Genomic DNA, 16423 nt, shown 5'->3' with positions numbered 1-16423 from the left:
GCAGCAGAAGACATTTCTTTCAAGTGAGAACTGTAGGGAGATTATAAATCCAAACRGTTCCCTTCTCTATGATAACAGCAAAATTATTGCAAATATATCTCAAGCATTAATAATTTAAAAGACTAACCATTTGGGGTTAATGGATTTTAGTACAGACAAACCAGAAGGGACTGAGTACATGACAGGCAGCAAACTGGAGAGCTGCTGTGAACACTTGCTCGATTGCYGTGCATCCATTGTGGGGAATTTGCACTGAGCTTTGTGACACACTCACAGAGTCAATTCCCTGGAGAAGCAAACCAGTGGTAAAAGCAGCACACTGCATGCTATAAAATAAGTATGATCTTTTGAATGCAGTAGAAAAATTACTGCTTCAATATATTTTTTTTGACAGTGTGAAAAGCGCAAGGCTSGCAAAGCAACWAAAATGTGTCTGAACCKAGTTTGTCTATCCCCAGAGCTTCTACAGTCCTTCAGCATCRTCCCATCTTCTTCATCAGTACACAGAAATAACTGAATCACAACAGTGACCCTTGCACATAAAGGCTGGAACAGCATTCCAATCCTGGATTTTACACTGTTGCTGGCACCACTCAAGCAGCAGGCAGGGTTGTTAAAGGGAAAAGCTTTTTATTTCAAATCTGGGCAATATTCTGTAAAATACTTATCTTACAATGGCTTAATACTTCATGTCTGGATTCTGCATTTTGAAAGGCCATCGCTTATTTAGCTAAGGCACTGATAAGGGAACTAACATATATAAATGTGTGAATGCCCCTAGAAACATGTCTATAGCTCATTATTCTTAYGTTGGCAGGTGACACAAAGCAGTTTGTACACTGAATAACACACAGGCAGAATTTTTGTGTGTATTTAAGCTTCCTAATGTCTAATCATGCAATTCTGCAGCTCAGCTGCTCACCTGCCTCCTGCAAAGGTGCAAAACAGGATCCTGAATGACCTAATAGAAAAGGTTACATAAAACACACATTCAATGCTTTCTAAACAAAGAACTCACAAATTCAGCATTAACAGAGAGCAGATAATATAGAAACACACTTTCGTATTTTCGTGATATGTAATCATCAGTTTCAAAGTCTATGGTGGATGATGCCATGAGAGATTTAAAAAGAGTTCTATGAAGAAATCAAACAGTATCACAGCTGATGAGAATCTCTACTTAAYCTGTGGTGAGAAATATAAAGTTGAWAATTTGTAGTACTGAAAGCAGAAGTGAATAGTGAAATTATTGTTCATTTTATAAAATTAAGGTACAACTTTTTAGCTACTAYATTAGAACTTTTTTAAGGTCTCAGRAACAGAAATTGAAAAACARAGAATTAAATGRCCCTTTGCATGAAACAATCAGTTGCAAGGAGTATCTCACCTAAGATGGGATGAGATGAAAGTTTAGCCTAAAATGAAGGCAAGTTTAGCCTAAAATATGCCTGAATTAGAGATGGTAAGTCAAATACGACAATGTATATTCTTTCTCTCTGCACAAGAACTAGGAAGATTCAGTTTTAAAAAAAAGGAATACATTAATGCCAAAATAAAATTAGTATAGGGTTTTTAAAGATTTTAAAAAGTAGAATGAAATTCTTCAAGTTCTTATTTCCACAAGACATAACCTGCCCAAGAGATAAAAAAGCTTGTAAAGCCACACAGCCTTATTAGTTAAGCAATATAGGTGAAAGACTTTATCAAAATGTAAATTTATATATATATATATATATATATATGTATTTATCAATTTATAAACAAAATTAAACTGACTGGAAACAGTCAAAGAAGAAAACAAAACTGAGATACAAACACACATTGGAGAGATCCATCTGCATTTCAGCAGTATCAGTGAATACAGTGGCAACCAGGATAATACTTAATTAAGGTAAAAATAAATGCAAGATGGATTCTTTACTACTGACATGGAAATGATAATCACATACTTAATGGAAAATAATGTATTTTTGCAGTTTAGCAGCCTCTGCTGTCACATATCTTGTTTGTGGAAAGCCTTTAAAATATTCCTGAAGGAATATTTTTCAGCAAAGTATCATGAACTTAATAATTGAGACTGTGTCACCATAGGAAACAGCAATGTAGAAGCAAAAGGCATTTATAAATGGACTTTTATAAACCAAATTTTTTTAATGCTCCTTCTAAATAGGAACAGAAAGTCAGCCTAGAAACTGTTTATCCTCCCACTCTGATTTGATAATGCCACATATTAAAAGAGACAGTAAAGATATTTGGCTTTCTTTCAGATGGAAGATGGTGYTGTACTGTAGATTGTGAGCTGGCACTGCAGCTACAACATATGTGCCACTACCAAATAAGGGCCCAATCCTGCAGAAMTCTTAGTAGCTTGCAAGGTTTCAGTGTCCCCTGCAATCTGTCCCTTAGTCTTCACTGGGAGGACAAAAACAACACAAGAAGTCGAAGGTCTCCCTTACACAGTGTTCTACATTGCAATTCATATCCCTACTCCAAAGGCACTTTCACTGCAAAGGATAAGGACCTTGGGCAAATGTTATTTGTCAGCCCTGAATGAAATTCTAGTGAAAATCAGATGTATCAAGTCTCTGGAAGCAAAAAAAACCCCCAACGAACTCCAAACAACAAGACTTCTAATATCACAGGATAAAAAATCACAGATRGAATGAAAAMTATCTATGAAGCACAATGTGACACMTCCATTTCTMTGTTAGATTTTGTATGTGACACAGTAAATACACTTGTAAAATTTTAAATGGATTTACTCACCTCAAGGAAGAAGTTGACCAGGTATGGATCCTGTTTCAGCTTTGCACATACTATACATAGAAACTGAATTTCTTCATTTTCTGTTGGTGTTGCCAGAACTTCACCACACAACCTGATTAATTTCTGTCACATAAAATGAACAATTAAGACAGAAAGTTATTGCTTTTTCTAGGAATAATAGACTGAATTATTTTTCTATGTACACACCACAATTATGTATGAATATTGACTTAAGCATTTGCTCTGGATTTAGACTGCTATAAACCAATTTTCTTTATTATTTATGATTTGCATTGCAGTGGCAAGGCTCTAATCATCAGCACATTAAAACTGATACTGCACCCAAGCAATTTCTTTAATTCACTTGACAATGGACAAATTTAAATACCATTAGCTACAGCAGAATAGAAGAAACTTGTCATACAAAAATTTAGTTTAGTTTAATCTGAMCAGTACCTGCACCGGCCTATGCACATTTATGTGGGGAAGAAGAGGTTGCCGTATTCTTCCAAGAAGTTTTGTATAAAAAGCCAGGACTTGCTGTTTCATTCCTGGAGGACACTGAAACAARAACAGATGAGTAATAACAAAAATACAATACATGTGGAGAAAAACACAGATGTAAATCTGTCATTCAGAATGGCTAATTAAACAGCAAAATTTAACCAAAAGTATTTTAAAAAACCCCATCATCTGTTAACATATTACTTTTATCAATATTAACAGAGATCAGTAAAAAATATTGCATCTCATTACTGTTTGCTCTTTCAAATTATTCATACTTTCAGTAAATTGCTCTAGGGCAAACTTCTACCAATCTTTCCAGAAAATACTCCGTATCATTACAGTGATAAGGGGAAATTAACTCAGAATTAATTTGCTACAGGTCAGATRTCTTTTAAGGTATTGTGCCACAAAATCCAGCAATTCAAGTGAGTCAGTACATACAAATACCAGAATGATAAACTATAAAAATCTTAATACCTACAGAAGTTTTCTTAAAGTCATGAGCAATTAACCTTAGCCAGCTAAAGTGTTTATAAATGCACAGATGGTCCAGGACAAGAGAAAGCTGTTGCTTTTCCTGAGCAGAATATAAATCACAAATATCTGTGGAACACGCAGACCCTGTTCTACCGTCCCTCATGGACCACATCAGATGAAAGGATTTTCCCATCTCCAGGAGATCTGATGGCTTGTGAGCTTTTATGTACCTTTGTTTCTGGCTAAATTACCCCAAACTAGCGTGTTTTACCATATTAATAAATGCTGTTAATTTTAACCCACACAATTTCCCTAACGGTTCACTGTACAGCTGAATGGAGCTGAGGTGGCCACAGCCTTACCTGGCGCTCCTTCCTAAGTAATTATCTCTAGATTTTTAATCCCTAATCATTGCTGAGTTGTCAAGCAATCCTTTGAACAGAATGGTAAAATACGTACCATGAGGGCACAACCACAGTAATGCAGTAAGTCTAACTGAGTGCTGTGAAAGGAAACTATCCCTCTTGTACCAGATCTTTGCAACATCTTGCAAGCACTGCACTGTGTATTTACTTCACATGTATCAACTCACAAGTGGCAAAGTGTAAAGACAGGCTGTACAAGAATTGCCTGTACAGACGTATTTGTATGAGTACAGAATGACTTCTCTCAACTCTTAGAAACACATTCCTAATTACCCACTTCACATATGTCACCACTTCATCTTGATTTCTTGACAACATTTATAGATTACTGAACGAGCTGTATTTCTGAGCAAGTATTTTCAATAGAGCAGTGCTGTGGTTTCAAGCCCAGCTGGAGCAGGTATTTTAGCCTGACTGTACGACAGCTACACGACTGTAGGACAGGTACAGTAACAGGTACTGCAGATCTCTGGCTCTTCCAGAGCAGGGAACGTCTCAGCCTCAAAAGCCACTGAGCCACTGTCCTGCACCGCCTATTTATGTAAAATCAATTAAAAACTCATGACAATGTGTAAAAGACTGACTGAGAAGGAAACGCTGGAGAGCTCCATTTATCCTTGGAACAAAATACACCATGTCTCCCTAACTGCATCTGCACTGTGATACAAAACATTCATTCAAATACAGCCCTGATACAAGGGCTGCAAAGCAAATTCACCCCATGATCCACCCAACCCCAYACATTTTAGCTCAGAAATCTGCCAAGAAAGACAGCAACAAGGATGGACCAAGGCCATAAAGGTAACTTCATGTATCCCACAAAGCAGACATGAAGAACCAGACAACACTGTTAAAGAAGTAAAGCTGTTGGGGGATCAACTTAAAATAAAAGTTTTCTGATATGAAAGGTTTTCTGAGCAATAATTCAACACACKCAGAAATATTAATCGAAGATTTGTATCTAACACAGCACTTTACACCCTAGAATCTCCCAGCATTTAACTAAGGACAGAGGGGAATAATACTGTCTTGTAGTAGCCAGAAAAACTCTGGACTGAAGCAAAATGTTTCTCCTGCTCCTAGTGTCACAGTATTACCAGAGTGGTGAGCAACAMATCGCAGGGTTTTGTCTCAGCCAGCATCTCAGGGGCTGTCTCTCTCTGATCACGCTTGTAAAAGGCTGTTATTTGTAATATGTTGGTAACATGAGCAAGAAGCTCTTTACTMGAGTTCAGTGTCCTACACTACCACCTACTGTAGAATTTCAGGCTCTATTACAACTAGGAGCTCACACAAGAGATTATCTGCTGAGAAATACATACATCAGCTTTTCCTAGTGTGTARAGTGTCTCCAAAATCTTGTGATGTAGCAAATATTCCATACATGGTCCTGTTTCGCCTGATTCCCTCTCATTTTCTTCTTGAACTAGAATATCCAACATCTGTTCCAGGTGAGATGGAATGTTGGTATCAGTCACAGGAGCTTTGTCATCTAAATAAAAAAACAGGCAATTAAGAATGACTTAAAAATTGTCCTCATTTTTAAGTTCAGTTCCAAATTTAAGACCTATGAATAAGACATCCATTTAAAGAACCTTATATACAGTGCAAGATTTTAACATTTCTCAAACTTTCAGAACTGTATCTGAACATGTGCACTGGAATATGCATTGGGCAGATAACTGACCTTGCAATGGGGACAAGGGAAAATTCCAAAATTCAAAACATGCAATTATCACGTAGTCAAAAAAGGAAAACTTCTACTGCCAGAGAGCAAGCTAAGGSACAGAAAAATACAACTCTCAGTCTTCTGGTTTGTATCCTCCATGTCTTGATATCTTCCTCTTCRACCCTTCATAGAGTATTCTTGAATCTATGAATGGCATCTAACAGCAGCTTAATTTGCAGCTGATCAGTTSCTTTATGAACTACATAATTAAATTTATTTAAATCTGACAATAACAACAAAGAAAAGCCAAACTCTATGCCGTTTATTCTTCAAAAGCTTTTAAATTTCTGCTCTGCGTTTTCTGCATTGAAATAGAGTTCTGTCAAACTTTATGAAGGAAAGGGTTTATTTCATTAAAGTCAYGAAACTGCAGTGGATTTACACCACTGGCAGTGGGAGCTGGCATTCACATGCTGTAGAACATATCCACACATGAAGAGTTTCCTCTTTTATTTTTTTCAGCTGAAATCTACTTGAACAACTATCCTAGGGAAATGGTAAATACTGTTTACGCAATAATCTAAAAATAACTTGTCACTTCTTGCATGCAACTGGCAACAAGATCACAGAGGGAAACTGCCATGTCAGAGTGGTTTTGGTCTCTGCCACAACCTCCAGTTAGCCTGAAGTGTTTTGCTTGAATTTCCTACACATAATTCTGTTCCTACTGCAGAGGACAGAAAYATATCCACTGAGTGAAAACTTGTTTTTCAAAAGGCTTCTGAAACTCTGGGAGAAAGAAGTCAGCTTTTATTCTGCACCATGTCATTGCAGGTGTCAGTTTTCCCTGCCACCCTGTCATTTCCACCTTTGGAAACATCACATAGTGTTCCAAAAGGTGGGTATTTAGAACCAAAGGTCATGTTGCAGTTTGTACCAGTAAATATTGATATAAACAAGATCATCAGACACAACACAGGTTCAACAGTACTTCCAGCTGAAGCRTAGAACTAATATGCTTGAGGAAAGCATGGCAACATTCACTTTTAAAATGCAATTGTTTCATAATTAGGTCCAAAATTAACAATTTACATGCTGCATAATAGTTGCCAAGAAATAAAAAAACAAAAAAACAACAAACCAACCCAGGGAAGCATTTAAGAAAAAGTAACTACAACAACATTTAATCAGTTTTTTAGAAGAGCAGAATAACATCTGGATAAGGTTTAACGAAACTTGTTGTCTATGCTATCAAAATACTTTACATTGAGACAAGACACCAAAGCAAAAATAACTAATACTGAGCACATGGAATTCATCTATGTCTGATAAAATCTATGACCACAAAATTACTTGTGTTAAAATCTTGCAAGAAAAAGAAAATCCTGATGCAAAGTAATAAAAACCTTAACAGCAGGGACTGCATTTCTGCAGCTGTCTGTTTAGATTAAACAGAGTATGTGAAAGCAGAAACTGGGTCAGATGTAAAAAGGTGCAGTTCTCTACAYGGTACTCAGGAAACCAGACTTCAACCATTTTTTGAGCCTACTTTTAAGGGGTGGAAGCACACGATATTTTTAATTACTAGTTGTTATTATTCTCGGTATTTTGATTAAAGACATGACTCATTTTATAATCTCTATTTTAAAAAAAAAATTGAAATTGTGACTTCTAGTTTCCACAATAAAGAGACAAACCCAGAGAGCTTTATTCTTTTACCTGAGGTTTCTATGTAGTAATGGGTGATTGCTTTCCAGTGGTAAACAAAGTCTTCTTGTAATGGGAGGGAAGGTGCGAGCTATGGGGAAAAAAACCACAACAAACAAAMACCAGTTAGAAATGAAATGAACATACTTGCTCAGACATTAAATTGAATTTTATCTTATACTTGGAAGATAGTGCTACAATTGTTACTTTCTGCTCTTTTACCTTTAACAAGGACTACATTCATTATTCATGGCTGAGCCCCATGCCACACTGCCTGCTTTGCAAACATCAGTAACAATCTCTATGATGTCTCTATCACCAGACAATCTATTTGAAGCAACAAAAGCAATTGCTCCTACAGCAAAGCAACACTAGAAATGTATGTTTGTATTGTTTAGACCACAGTTTCATCCTGCAGGAAAAGAATCATGTTTGCATCTGCTTGACACTTTCCTTTTCTGTATGCTCTGTTCTCTCCGTCTGCTCCCTTAAAAATACCAATTAGTTGTTTGCCTTTTTTCCTGTAAGCCACAACTTCTTTTAAAAGATCTTTGCTCAGTTTTTAGGTTGAGTTGGTTTTTTTAAGGCCCACACCCACAGTTTGGCAGGTTGGTTTTGTTTTTGTTTTTTTTAAACAAATAAGTTTCTTTCAGAAATACTTCATTTCTGCAAGAAAAAGAAATTTCTTCTTTTCTGGAGGAATTTGGGATGGCTGGCTGGGTGTGAGTAGCACCCAGAATAACATCCTGCAAGAAGGAAATGCAGCCCCCCACTCAGTTGCCATGAGTACTGCTCCGTCCCCACTGAGACACAGATGGCATTTGGCCCACTGGACCACAGGCAGCACATGAAAAAAGGACCACAATCATTTCACCACTCTGGCTCTCCAATGTGAGAGCTGAGGCAAGCACTGAGTTTGTGCCCATGAATGCTCTGAGCTGGTAGAATCAGGAATCCTACAGGGAAAACCCCAACCATTCCATAGAACACATGAAGATCTGTTGTTATTGAGGCTTAATCCTCCTGGTTTGAGGCTTGCTTTCCTTTTTGACCATCAAGTCCTTAAGCCATTCTTTTGCAGGCTCTCCTGAAACAGAGGATTATCACTCGACACAATTGCAGAAATAAGCCCAGTGGACAAACAAAAAGAATCCCAAGTATAAATTTTTGTGCCTATTTTGGAAGGGTAAGGAGTTGAACCATCCTGACAGGTTGTGGACTCCCGTCCTTCACAGAACCTCAGAGAGGCTGAAGTTGAAAGAGGCCTCTGGAGATCATCCAGGTTAGGCCCCCTGCTCCAGCATGGTCACCTAGAGCTGGCTGCTCAGGAGCACATTCAGATGGCTTTCCAATACATCAAAGGATGGAGACTCCACAACTTCTCAAGAACCTATGCCAGGTTCAGTTAACCTCACAGAGAAAGACTGACTGAAGGAAGTTTTTTCCCCAAGAGCTACAGATACCACATTTGAGACTAATAAYTCTGAACCCCTCTAGTGTCTCCCCATAGGGTCTAAAATATGCTGAGTTACYTCAGGTCTTGGTCAAACATAAGCACAGGGCTCATATATAGTCTAGTACAGTACAGGCTCATATAGTCTTTACTGGGTGGTACTGGTTTCTTTGGAAACAGCCCTGTACATTTTCCACATCAGTCTTTTCTTTGCCGTGAATTTAGTGACACTTACATTTATCTTGGTAAAGTTGTAAAGCCCAGTATATGACCAGCATGCCATGCTGAGGTAAGTGAAATGCTAATTGTTAATGGCCCTTTGCACACAGGACTTTGAAACACAGYAGTGTGGAAAAGTAGTGGTGCTTGGCAACTATCTCTGCCTGCCTCCTGGGGGGAAATGCGCCCTTGGAAATGGCAACTAGGAAATCAAACTGACAGTGCTTCTCCTCTCCCTGACAGGCTGTGCACTCACTGAGTCTTCCATAGCTGGGCACTCAGAGCAGCACATTAGAACAGCAGCTACCAYAGAGTAAGTACCTGGACACCACAGACTGCACAAAACCAGTTTTCTTTTACTGTGACATTTACTAGGTTATTGAAATTCAGARGAATAACCAAACAAACTGAAGACTGAGCATATGATACTGTGTATCATGCTCTATATGTCACATTTGCCGCTCTACATGTGTATTTCAAGCAATGTAATGATCATTTCTGTTAAAAAAAAAAATATCAAAACCTCAGCACTGGCTGATGAATAACGCAGAGACAACTTTTGAGGAATACAGGCCTCTCAGACCACTCTATTTCCAAAGTAACACATGATAGATAACATTAAAGATTTATCCTTGGCTGATGTGATTTTCCTCTCCACTTCTTTCCGTCTCATCTGCCTCAAGATGAATTTAGTGCCTCCGAGCAGTGCCAGGAAAAGGATTTCACTTCTCAGCGCTGTCAATAATTTATCCACCATGGGAGWGAACTGTGGATATAGACATTCTCCCTCCCAATAAACGCCTCCAGGGACWCTTCTCAGAGGTGAAAAAATAATTCAGGGACAGGTCCTGCCCTTTCAAATTAAGATACTCAGTGATTTCAGAGTCTTCTCTGATCAGGACTGCAAGCCAGACATAGCAAACAGAGATACCATTAGTATGTGTGTGCAACTGAGCAGTGCAACCTACTGGGAACATCCCATCAGCATTGCCACCAACTGGAGATGTAAGCCCAGGAACACTGTTCTGAGATAAGTGTTTCACTAATTTAAAAAAAATCACAAAACCCTACAAGAAAACAAGCAAACAAACAACAGTAAAGAAAAAAAAACAAAACCCAAGCAATCCTCTTAGCTTAGTTATTCAGACACAAAATCAAGGTAAAGACCCAGACCAAAACAAAGCCACACACTGGAAAGCATCAGGGAGCAATAATGCTTGGTTGAGATGCTTTAACCCTACTAGGACAGGTAATTCTAGGATGATGTTGTAGTTTCTACTTTAGGAYGAATTATTAGCTATCAGSTGAGATGAAATACATGTTACAGTTGCCAGCCTGAATAACCACTCCATTGTGTAATTACATATACTTGTATAGAGATTCTGAAGCAAACCGGAATTCCTTGTGAAGGCCRTTAATTCCTGCTATTTGTCTATTTTGAAGGAGTTACCTTAAAAGTGACGATTTCTCCCCATTACATCAGCTGGTTAGAGCATGGTACTAATAACACCAAGGCTGCAGGTTCAATCCCTGTATGAGCCATTCACTTAAGAGCTGGACTCTATSATCCCYGTGGGTCCCTTCCAAATCAGAATATTCTGTGGCTGTAATTAATCTTGATGTAATTAGGAATCTTAGCAATTCCTAATCTCAAAGTGAAGTTCTTCTCCTTAGGGGAAAAATACCCGTGCCATCTTCAAGCCTCCAGTGTAGATCTTGGGGTTATCAAACAGCTAAACTTCACTGAAAACCAACGAACCCAGTGCATTCAAGCAGCCATGGATGAGCTCTTCCATCTGGAGCCCAGCTCCAGCAGTTGGGCTTCCTGGGAGYGAGCTGAACTTAAAACACATGCTGCCTTATCATTCTGGTGACAAAATGTAACCAATGATCAAAGCCCACTCCTTTCAGGGAAAGTGCTGTTCTCAGGAGAGGGACAGATCTCTGACCAGAACTACAGTCTGCTCATGACAAAACCTGTCCAAAATACAATTCCACGTAGTTTTCCAAAGCATATAGAATTTGTGTTCAGGCAGAAAAAAAAATTATATAAAGAGCAAAGAACCCAATGTATATGTAGTATTTAACAACGATTCTTTGGTACATGTAAGAATCATTGTTATATTTTTCATGTATGCTTTTCAGAAGTGCAATTCAGTACTGGAAAGGATAGAAACATCAGAAGCTGATGATATGCCTCAATATCTTCTGGACAAGTTCACAAAGTAAAGTGGACACTGCATAAAAAARTAACAGGTACTGTCTGGTCAGATACCAGAGTGAAAGAAGAAAGCAGGAATGGGGTCAAAGAGAAAGGAAGGGGAAGTGCATGCACACTGCCCWAAGTGAAACAGTCACTTGATGTTTTTCTTCGGTCTTACTACTGTACCAGTGTGAATGGTCTGCGAGAAAATGTGAAAAAGGATTAMTGCTTGAAGGTTTACTTGATCTTCAGTTGATGACTGCACACAGATTATAACGGCTACTGCTCCCACATATAAAATTAAGACTGTACATGCTTGCAAGCCATATATTACATGGTGCCATCTAATATGTTAATACCAGCACAACATTAAAACAACGAAAAAATGTAAGGTCATTGCATCAAATAAAGCGGGTTCAAGAAGAATAATTTCTGTTCTGATCAGTTATGCAGTTCATTATTTTGGAGGATTGCCTGTACCAAGTGACTTGTTTCTTTGAAAGCTGAGTTTTGMCTCAAAGTATGAACAGAAGCTACTTGAAAGCATGGTAATGTACCAGTGTATGAGATACAGTGGAAAAACAGGCTGTTTGAGAGGGGGTCTCAGGAACGTGCAGCAGACACCAAAATCTTCATTTGAAATTCATTCAATTGTGTGATAGAAATATTCCAGACTGACAGCAAGTTACAAAATTCAAACCAACCAAAATTATGTTTTTCCTGCAAGGGGCACAGTGCAAAAACATCCCCTTGAGCTGAGTATTAAGGTGAAAGCCCAAATCAAAYACAGACAAAAGTTCYTTGAACACTGAGTGGGCACTTTACRGACAAGCTATTTTGTCTAGGGAAACATGAGTGAAGAGCACAAGATAAAAGTAAGTCTAACTTGCTGCTTTGCTATTGTACACTACATTTCTTGTTGCTGAGAATATAGTGCTCATGAAAAGCCCTTTGGGATGAAAGTATATCAGAAATGCATAGCAAAGAGAATACAACTTCAGGACAAGCCATATATAAACTGTCACAGATTTAATAAGATGAACYCCATGAAGCAACAGCATTTCTGTTCTGCCCTGAAGTAACAGAAAAAAAGACAGCACTCTCACCACCATTCTCACCAACACATCCAACTCAATTTAAAGATGCTCTGTTGGCAGAGTAATAYAGCAGTGCTTGCTCATCTGGATGCTGCAGAGAAATCCAGAAAGAGAAAAAATCTAAAATATTGGCAGGATTGACGTAAGATGTGGCAAAAACTAGATTCAATTGTAATGAAAATCAAGAGTATAGTTTCAAACACTTGGGTAATTTAGGCAGAAAAGATTAAAAGTTTTGAGTTATTCAAGCAGAATCATAGCGTCATAGACAGGTTTGGGTTGCAAGGGATCTTAAAAGACCACCTAGTTCCAACCCCACTGCCATGGGCAGGAAGTTTTCCACTAGGCCAGAATTTTTAAAGCCCTATCTGGCCTAGTCTTGATCACCACCACAACCTCTCTGGGAAAAATCCTTGGTATGAGAAAGTCCTAGTAAAAAGCAACTGATCCCTTATGTTTGTCTCAGCACAGTCCTGTCACGAGGGCAGTCAGAGTGATACACTGACAAGTAAAAGGCAAATACTGCCATGYCTATCAGACTGTCAACCTTTGGAATTCCTCGTCAGAGTTCAGAGGGATGACATATTGAGGGTAAGATAACGACGATTATCTAATAGCATAGGAACTCTTACTGTTTAAATGCATCTCTCTAAAGTCTGCAGGCCTGTGGCCCCTCAGGCAGGGCAGGAGCATTAYATAAGTGATGTGCAGGAGAAAGGACAGGGCAGAAGGGCTACCCAAACCATTTTGATTTAAAGTAGTCTCACCCATGAGAGCTAAACCCAGGTTCTTCAAAACCCAGGCTCTTCAAGTGCATTTTAGTGTCCAGCTCAGCTGAAAACTGTACAGCTACAACTCTACCTACTTTGAGTTAGGCATCCAAAACCTTTGAGAATTACTATCTTAGTTACTGGATCTATTGCTGATATGCAGGGTTAAGAATCCATTTAAGGCTGCCTGTGCTCCCCAGCAAAAACAGCAAGCAAAAATGATGTTTTGAATTCTCTTGGTTCTGAAAACAGCAGGCAGCATCAAAGTGAACTTACTAACATTTATATGAGTAAGATTTATACCAATTTTCATTTCCACTACAGTAAAGCTAAGCAGACCACATGTTTTTACTACAGGGAGAATGAAACAACTTAAAATAAATACAGCCCCAAAACTGATTAAAAATTTACATTTCTCAGTTCTGTCTTTGTATTAGTGAGTCAAACTTATAAAGTAAGAAACATTCTTAGCATCTTCTTGCTTTTGCAATTCCATGTTTTATTACTAGTGTGTGGTGCTCAGTCTTTGTCACAACCTTGCAATAGTGCAGTGTTTATCAGAAGATCCACCATGATAGTCGTAGCAGGATGAGGCAATTCTAAAAGGGACACCAGAGTTGAGCAAGGACCAACAGCATGTTGGTTGATAGCACTCACTTGCAAAATCATGGCATCAATCTGTTTCCGTATTTTGGTTTGGTTTTTTCTTTAATCAAAAAATAGTCCAGTCCCTAGTATCTCTACTTTCCTCCTTTTCCATTCAGCTCACTCATTTTTCTATTTTTTATCGGATCTCAGATAAATGTAGTTCTTTCTTTTTATTTTTTGCACACATCAATAATGTAAACACTCCTCTAAGAATAACTTCGATTAGACCTCTCGAATTGGTAGGCCTGAAAGAGTAAGTATCTTCTCCACTCCTGCATCTCTCAGTCATCCACTCTTATTTCTGCTATTCAAAATGTGGCACAGCTCACCACAACAAGCTTTCTTTAGTCAGGCAGGCATTAATTTCTGTTTCCTCTCCAGTGAAAGCACTGTCTATTGAAGGCATTCACATGTGGTCAGAATGTTTTCAAATAAAATATTTTRTAATTATTTAAAACACCTATTTCTAAATGCCACTACACCACCAAAAGAGCGAGTTAGGAACCTGCAATTAATGAATACATGCTTAACTTGCAAACCTGAACGCTGCAGAACTACAGGCTCACATAAAGACGGGCATATGTTCAAGTGCAGCATYGAAGCATACATTAATGCACAAAGGCTGCCCCTCAGATAYGGCAGGATTTGTCATGCAGGCTCTTATTTCAATCATTTGGATTTGGCCTGCAAGCTCTTTATTTAACCATTTGAACAATTTTTCTTCAACACTTTTCACCTTCGCATCACTATTTCACTGCCAGTTTTTAGCACCTCTTTCACACTCAAGTCTCCCAGGTATGCTGGTTTACTGGGAGAGGCGCTGAAAGGCAGGGAAYAACTACCAGGACCCCGCCTCACTGAAAAGCTAACAAAAAAGCTAACAAAAATTGTGGGCAGGCAGTGCCGAACGCGGCCTGCAGCAATGGCAGCTCGCAAACAGGCCGCACGTCCTSTGCCCAGCACTGCGGTGCGAGTCCCCGTGAGGGAACCTCGGTGCACACACAGCCCCGGACAACCTGATCACCCCACACAACCACAAAATAAACCAGCGATGGAAAGCGTCGCTTTGGAACTGACAACATCCCGCAGAAGCACCGGAGACGGCGACTATTGTCTGCCGATCACGACGAGATGGAAATCCTGAGGAGTTTCCTGATTCCCCTTCTTTATTGTTCGTCTGGCTGAAACAGCCGGGCAACGGCCGGGTGAGGGCCGGGCCAGGGCTGCCCTCAGGCCCGGCGCGGGGCAGCGGCAGTGTCCGTCGGTGACAGCCGGAGGCTGTGCCGGGGCTGCCCGAGCTGCAGCCGCTCCCTTCGCCCCCGGCACCCCCGSTTCTCTCTGGGGGCCGCGCTGGGGCGATTCGTTCCCTTCCCGTGCTCCCTCCCGGGCTCGCCAGGGCAGCTCGGCCTCCGCCTCCCCGGCCCGCGGCAGGGCCGTGACGGGAGCGGATGCGCGCCCTGCGGGGCCCCGCCGGGAGCAGCGCCGGGGGGAAGCAGGGAAGGGGCGCCGGGCCCGGTCCGAACCCCCGCCCCACGCTCGGTGCTAGGCCCGGATCGCATCCCCGGCGCGGCGTGACCGGGCCCGCCGGCGGCCTTACCGCCTCCACGGCGTGCTGCAGGATGGAGGTGAACTTGGAGAACATCCTGTCCCGCGACTGCAGCAGCCGCTGCCGGGAGGACCTCGAGAGCTCCTCGATCCGCCGCCGCCGCCGCTCCAGGGTGAGGGCTGCATGCGGGGGCCTGGCCGCGGGGATCGGGCGGGCGGGCGCCGGCGCTGCCTTTCGCTCCCCGGCGGACACCGTGGCACTGACACCGCCGGGTGCGCGGCGGCGGCTGCCGAGGCTCCGGGTGTCCTGCAGGGGCCGCCACCCCCCGCACGCAGCTCTGCCCGGCCCGGCCCGGCCCGGCTGTGCCCGCCCCGCTCCGCTCCGCCCGGCCCCGGGCGCTGCCAGCCGGGAGCGCTGCCTTACCGCTCGGCCGGGCCGCTTGTGCCGGCACCGGGGTGCGGGTGAGGCGGGACAGGGCCGGGCTGCCAGGGGAACCGACCACCGGGTGCCCCGAGCCAGCCCCGAGCTTCTGCGGGTAACTCCCGGGCAGGGAAGTGAATCACAGTCACAGAATCACTTAGATTGGAAAAGACCTCTGAGATCATCGAGTCCAACCTACGACCGATCACCAGCATGTCAACCAGACCATAGCACTGAGTGCCCCGTCCAGTCTTTGCTTAAACACCTCCAGGGATGGTGATTCCATTACCTCTCTGGGCGGAACAGTCCAACGTTTAATCATCCTCTGTGTGAAGAAATTCTTCCTAATGTCCAACCCAAATTTCCCCTGGCACAGCTTAAAACTATGTCCTCTCCTGTCACTGGCTGCCTGGGAGCAGAGCCTGACCTCCACTTGGCTACACCCTCCTGCCAGGGAGTTGTAGAGAGTGGTAAGGTCCTCTCTGAGCCTCCTTTTCTTCAGGCTAAACATCTCCA

At 41.3% G+C, this 16423-nt stretch overlaps 1 protein-coding gene across 1 annotated transcript in view; it reads right to left on the bottom strand.

The window, feature by feature from the left end:
* Nucleotides 1-15781, bottom strand: part of FHIP2A (FHF complex subunit HOOK interacting protein 2A) — a 30763-nt gene extending 14982 nt beyond the window's left edge. The window contains exons 1-5 of the mRNA XM_057370284.1: nt 15539-15781; nt 7564-7642; nt 5498-5667; nt 3223-3327; nt 2767-2889 (exon numbers count right to left, since the gene is read on the bottom strand). Of these exons, the coding sequence (XP_057226267.1) occupies nt 2767-2889; nt 3223-3327; nt 5498-5667; nt 7564-7642; nt 15539-15583 (522 nt within the window). The 5' untranslated portion in view covers nt 15584-15781. The remainder of the gene's footprint in view (nt 1-2766; nt 2890-3222; nt 3328-5497; nt 5668-7563; nt 7643-15538) is intronic.
* Nucleotides 15782-16423: the final 642 nt, after the last annotated feature.

Source organism: Malurus melanocephalus, unplaced genomic scaffold, assembly GCF_030028575.1.
Source record: "Malurus melanocephalus ecotype Western Australia unplaced genomic scaffold, MMel_1.1 scaffold_122, whole genome shotgun sequence".
Lineage (NCBI taxonomy): Eukaryota > Metazoa > Chordata > Aves > Passeriformes > Maluridae > Malurus > Malurus melanocephalus.
Note: the sequence above shows the minus strand (reverse complement) of the source record. Positions and strands in the feature narration are given on the sequence as shown.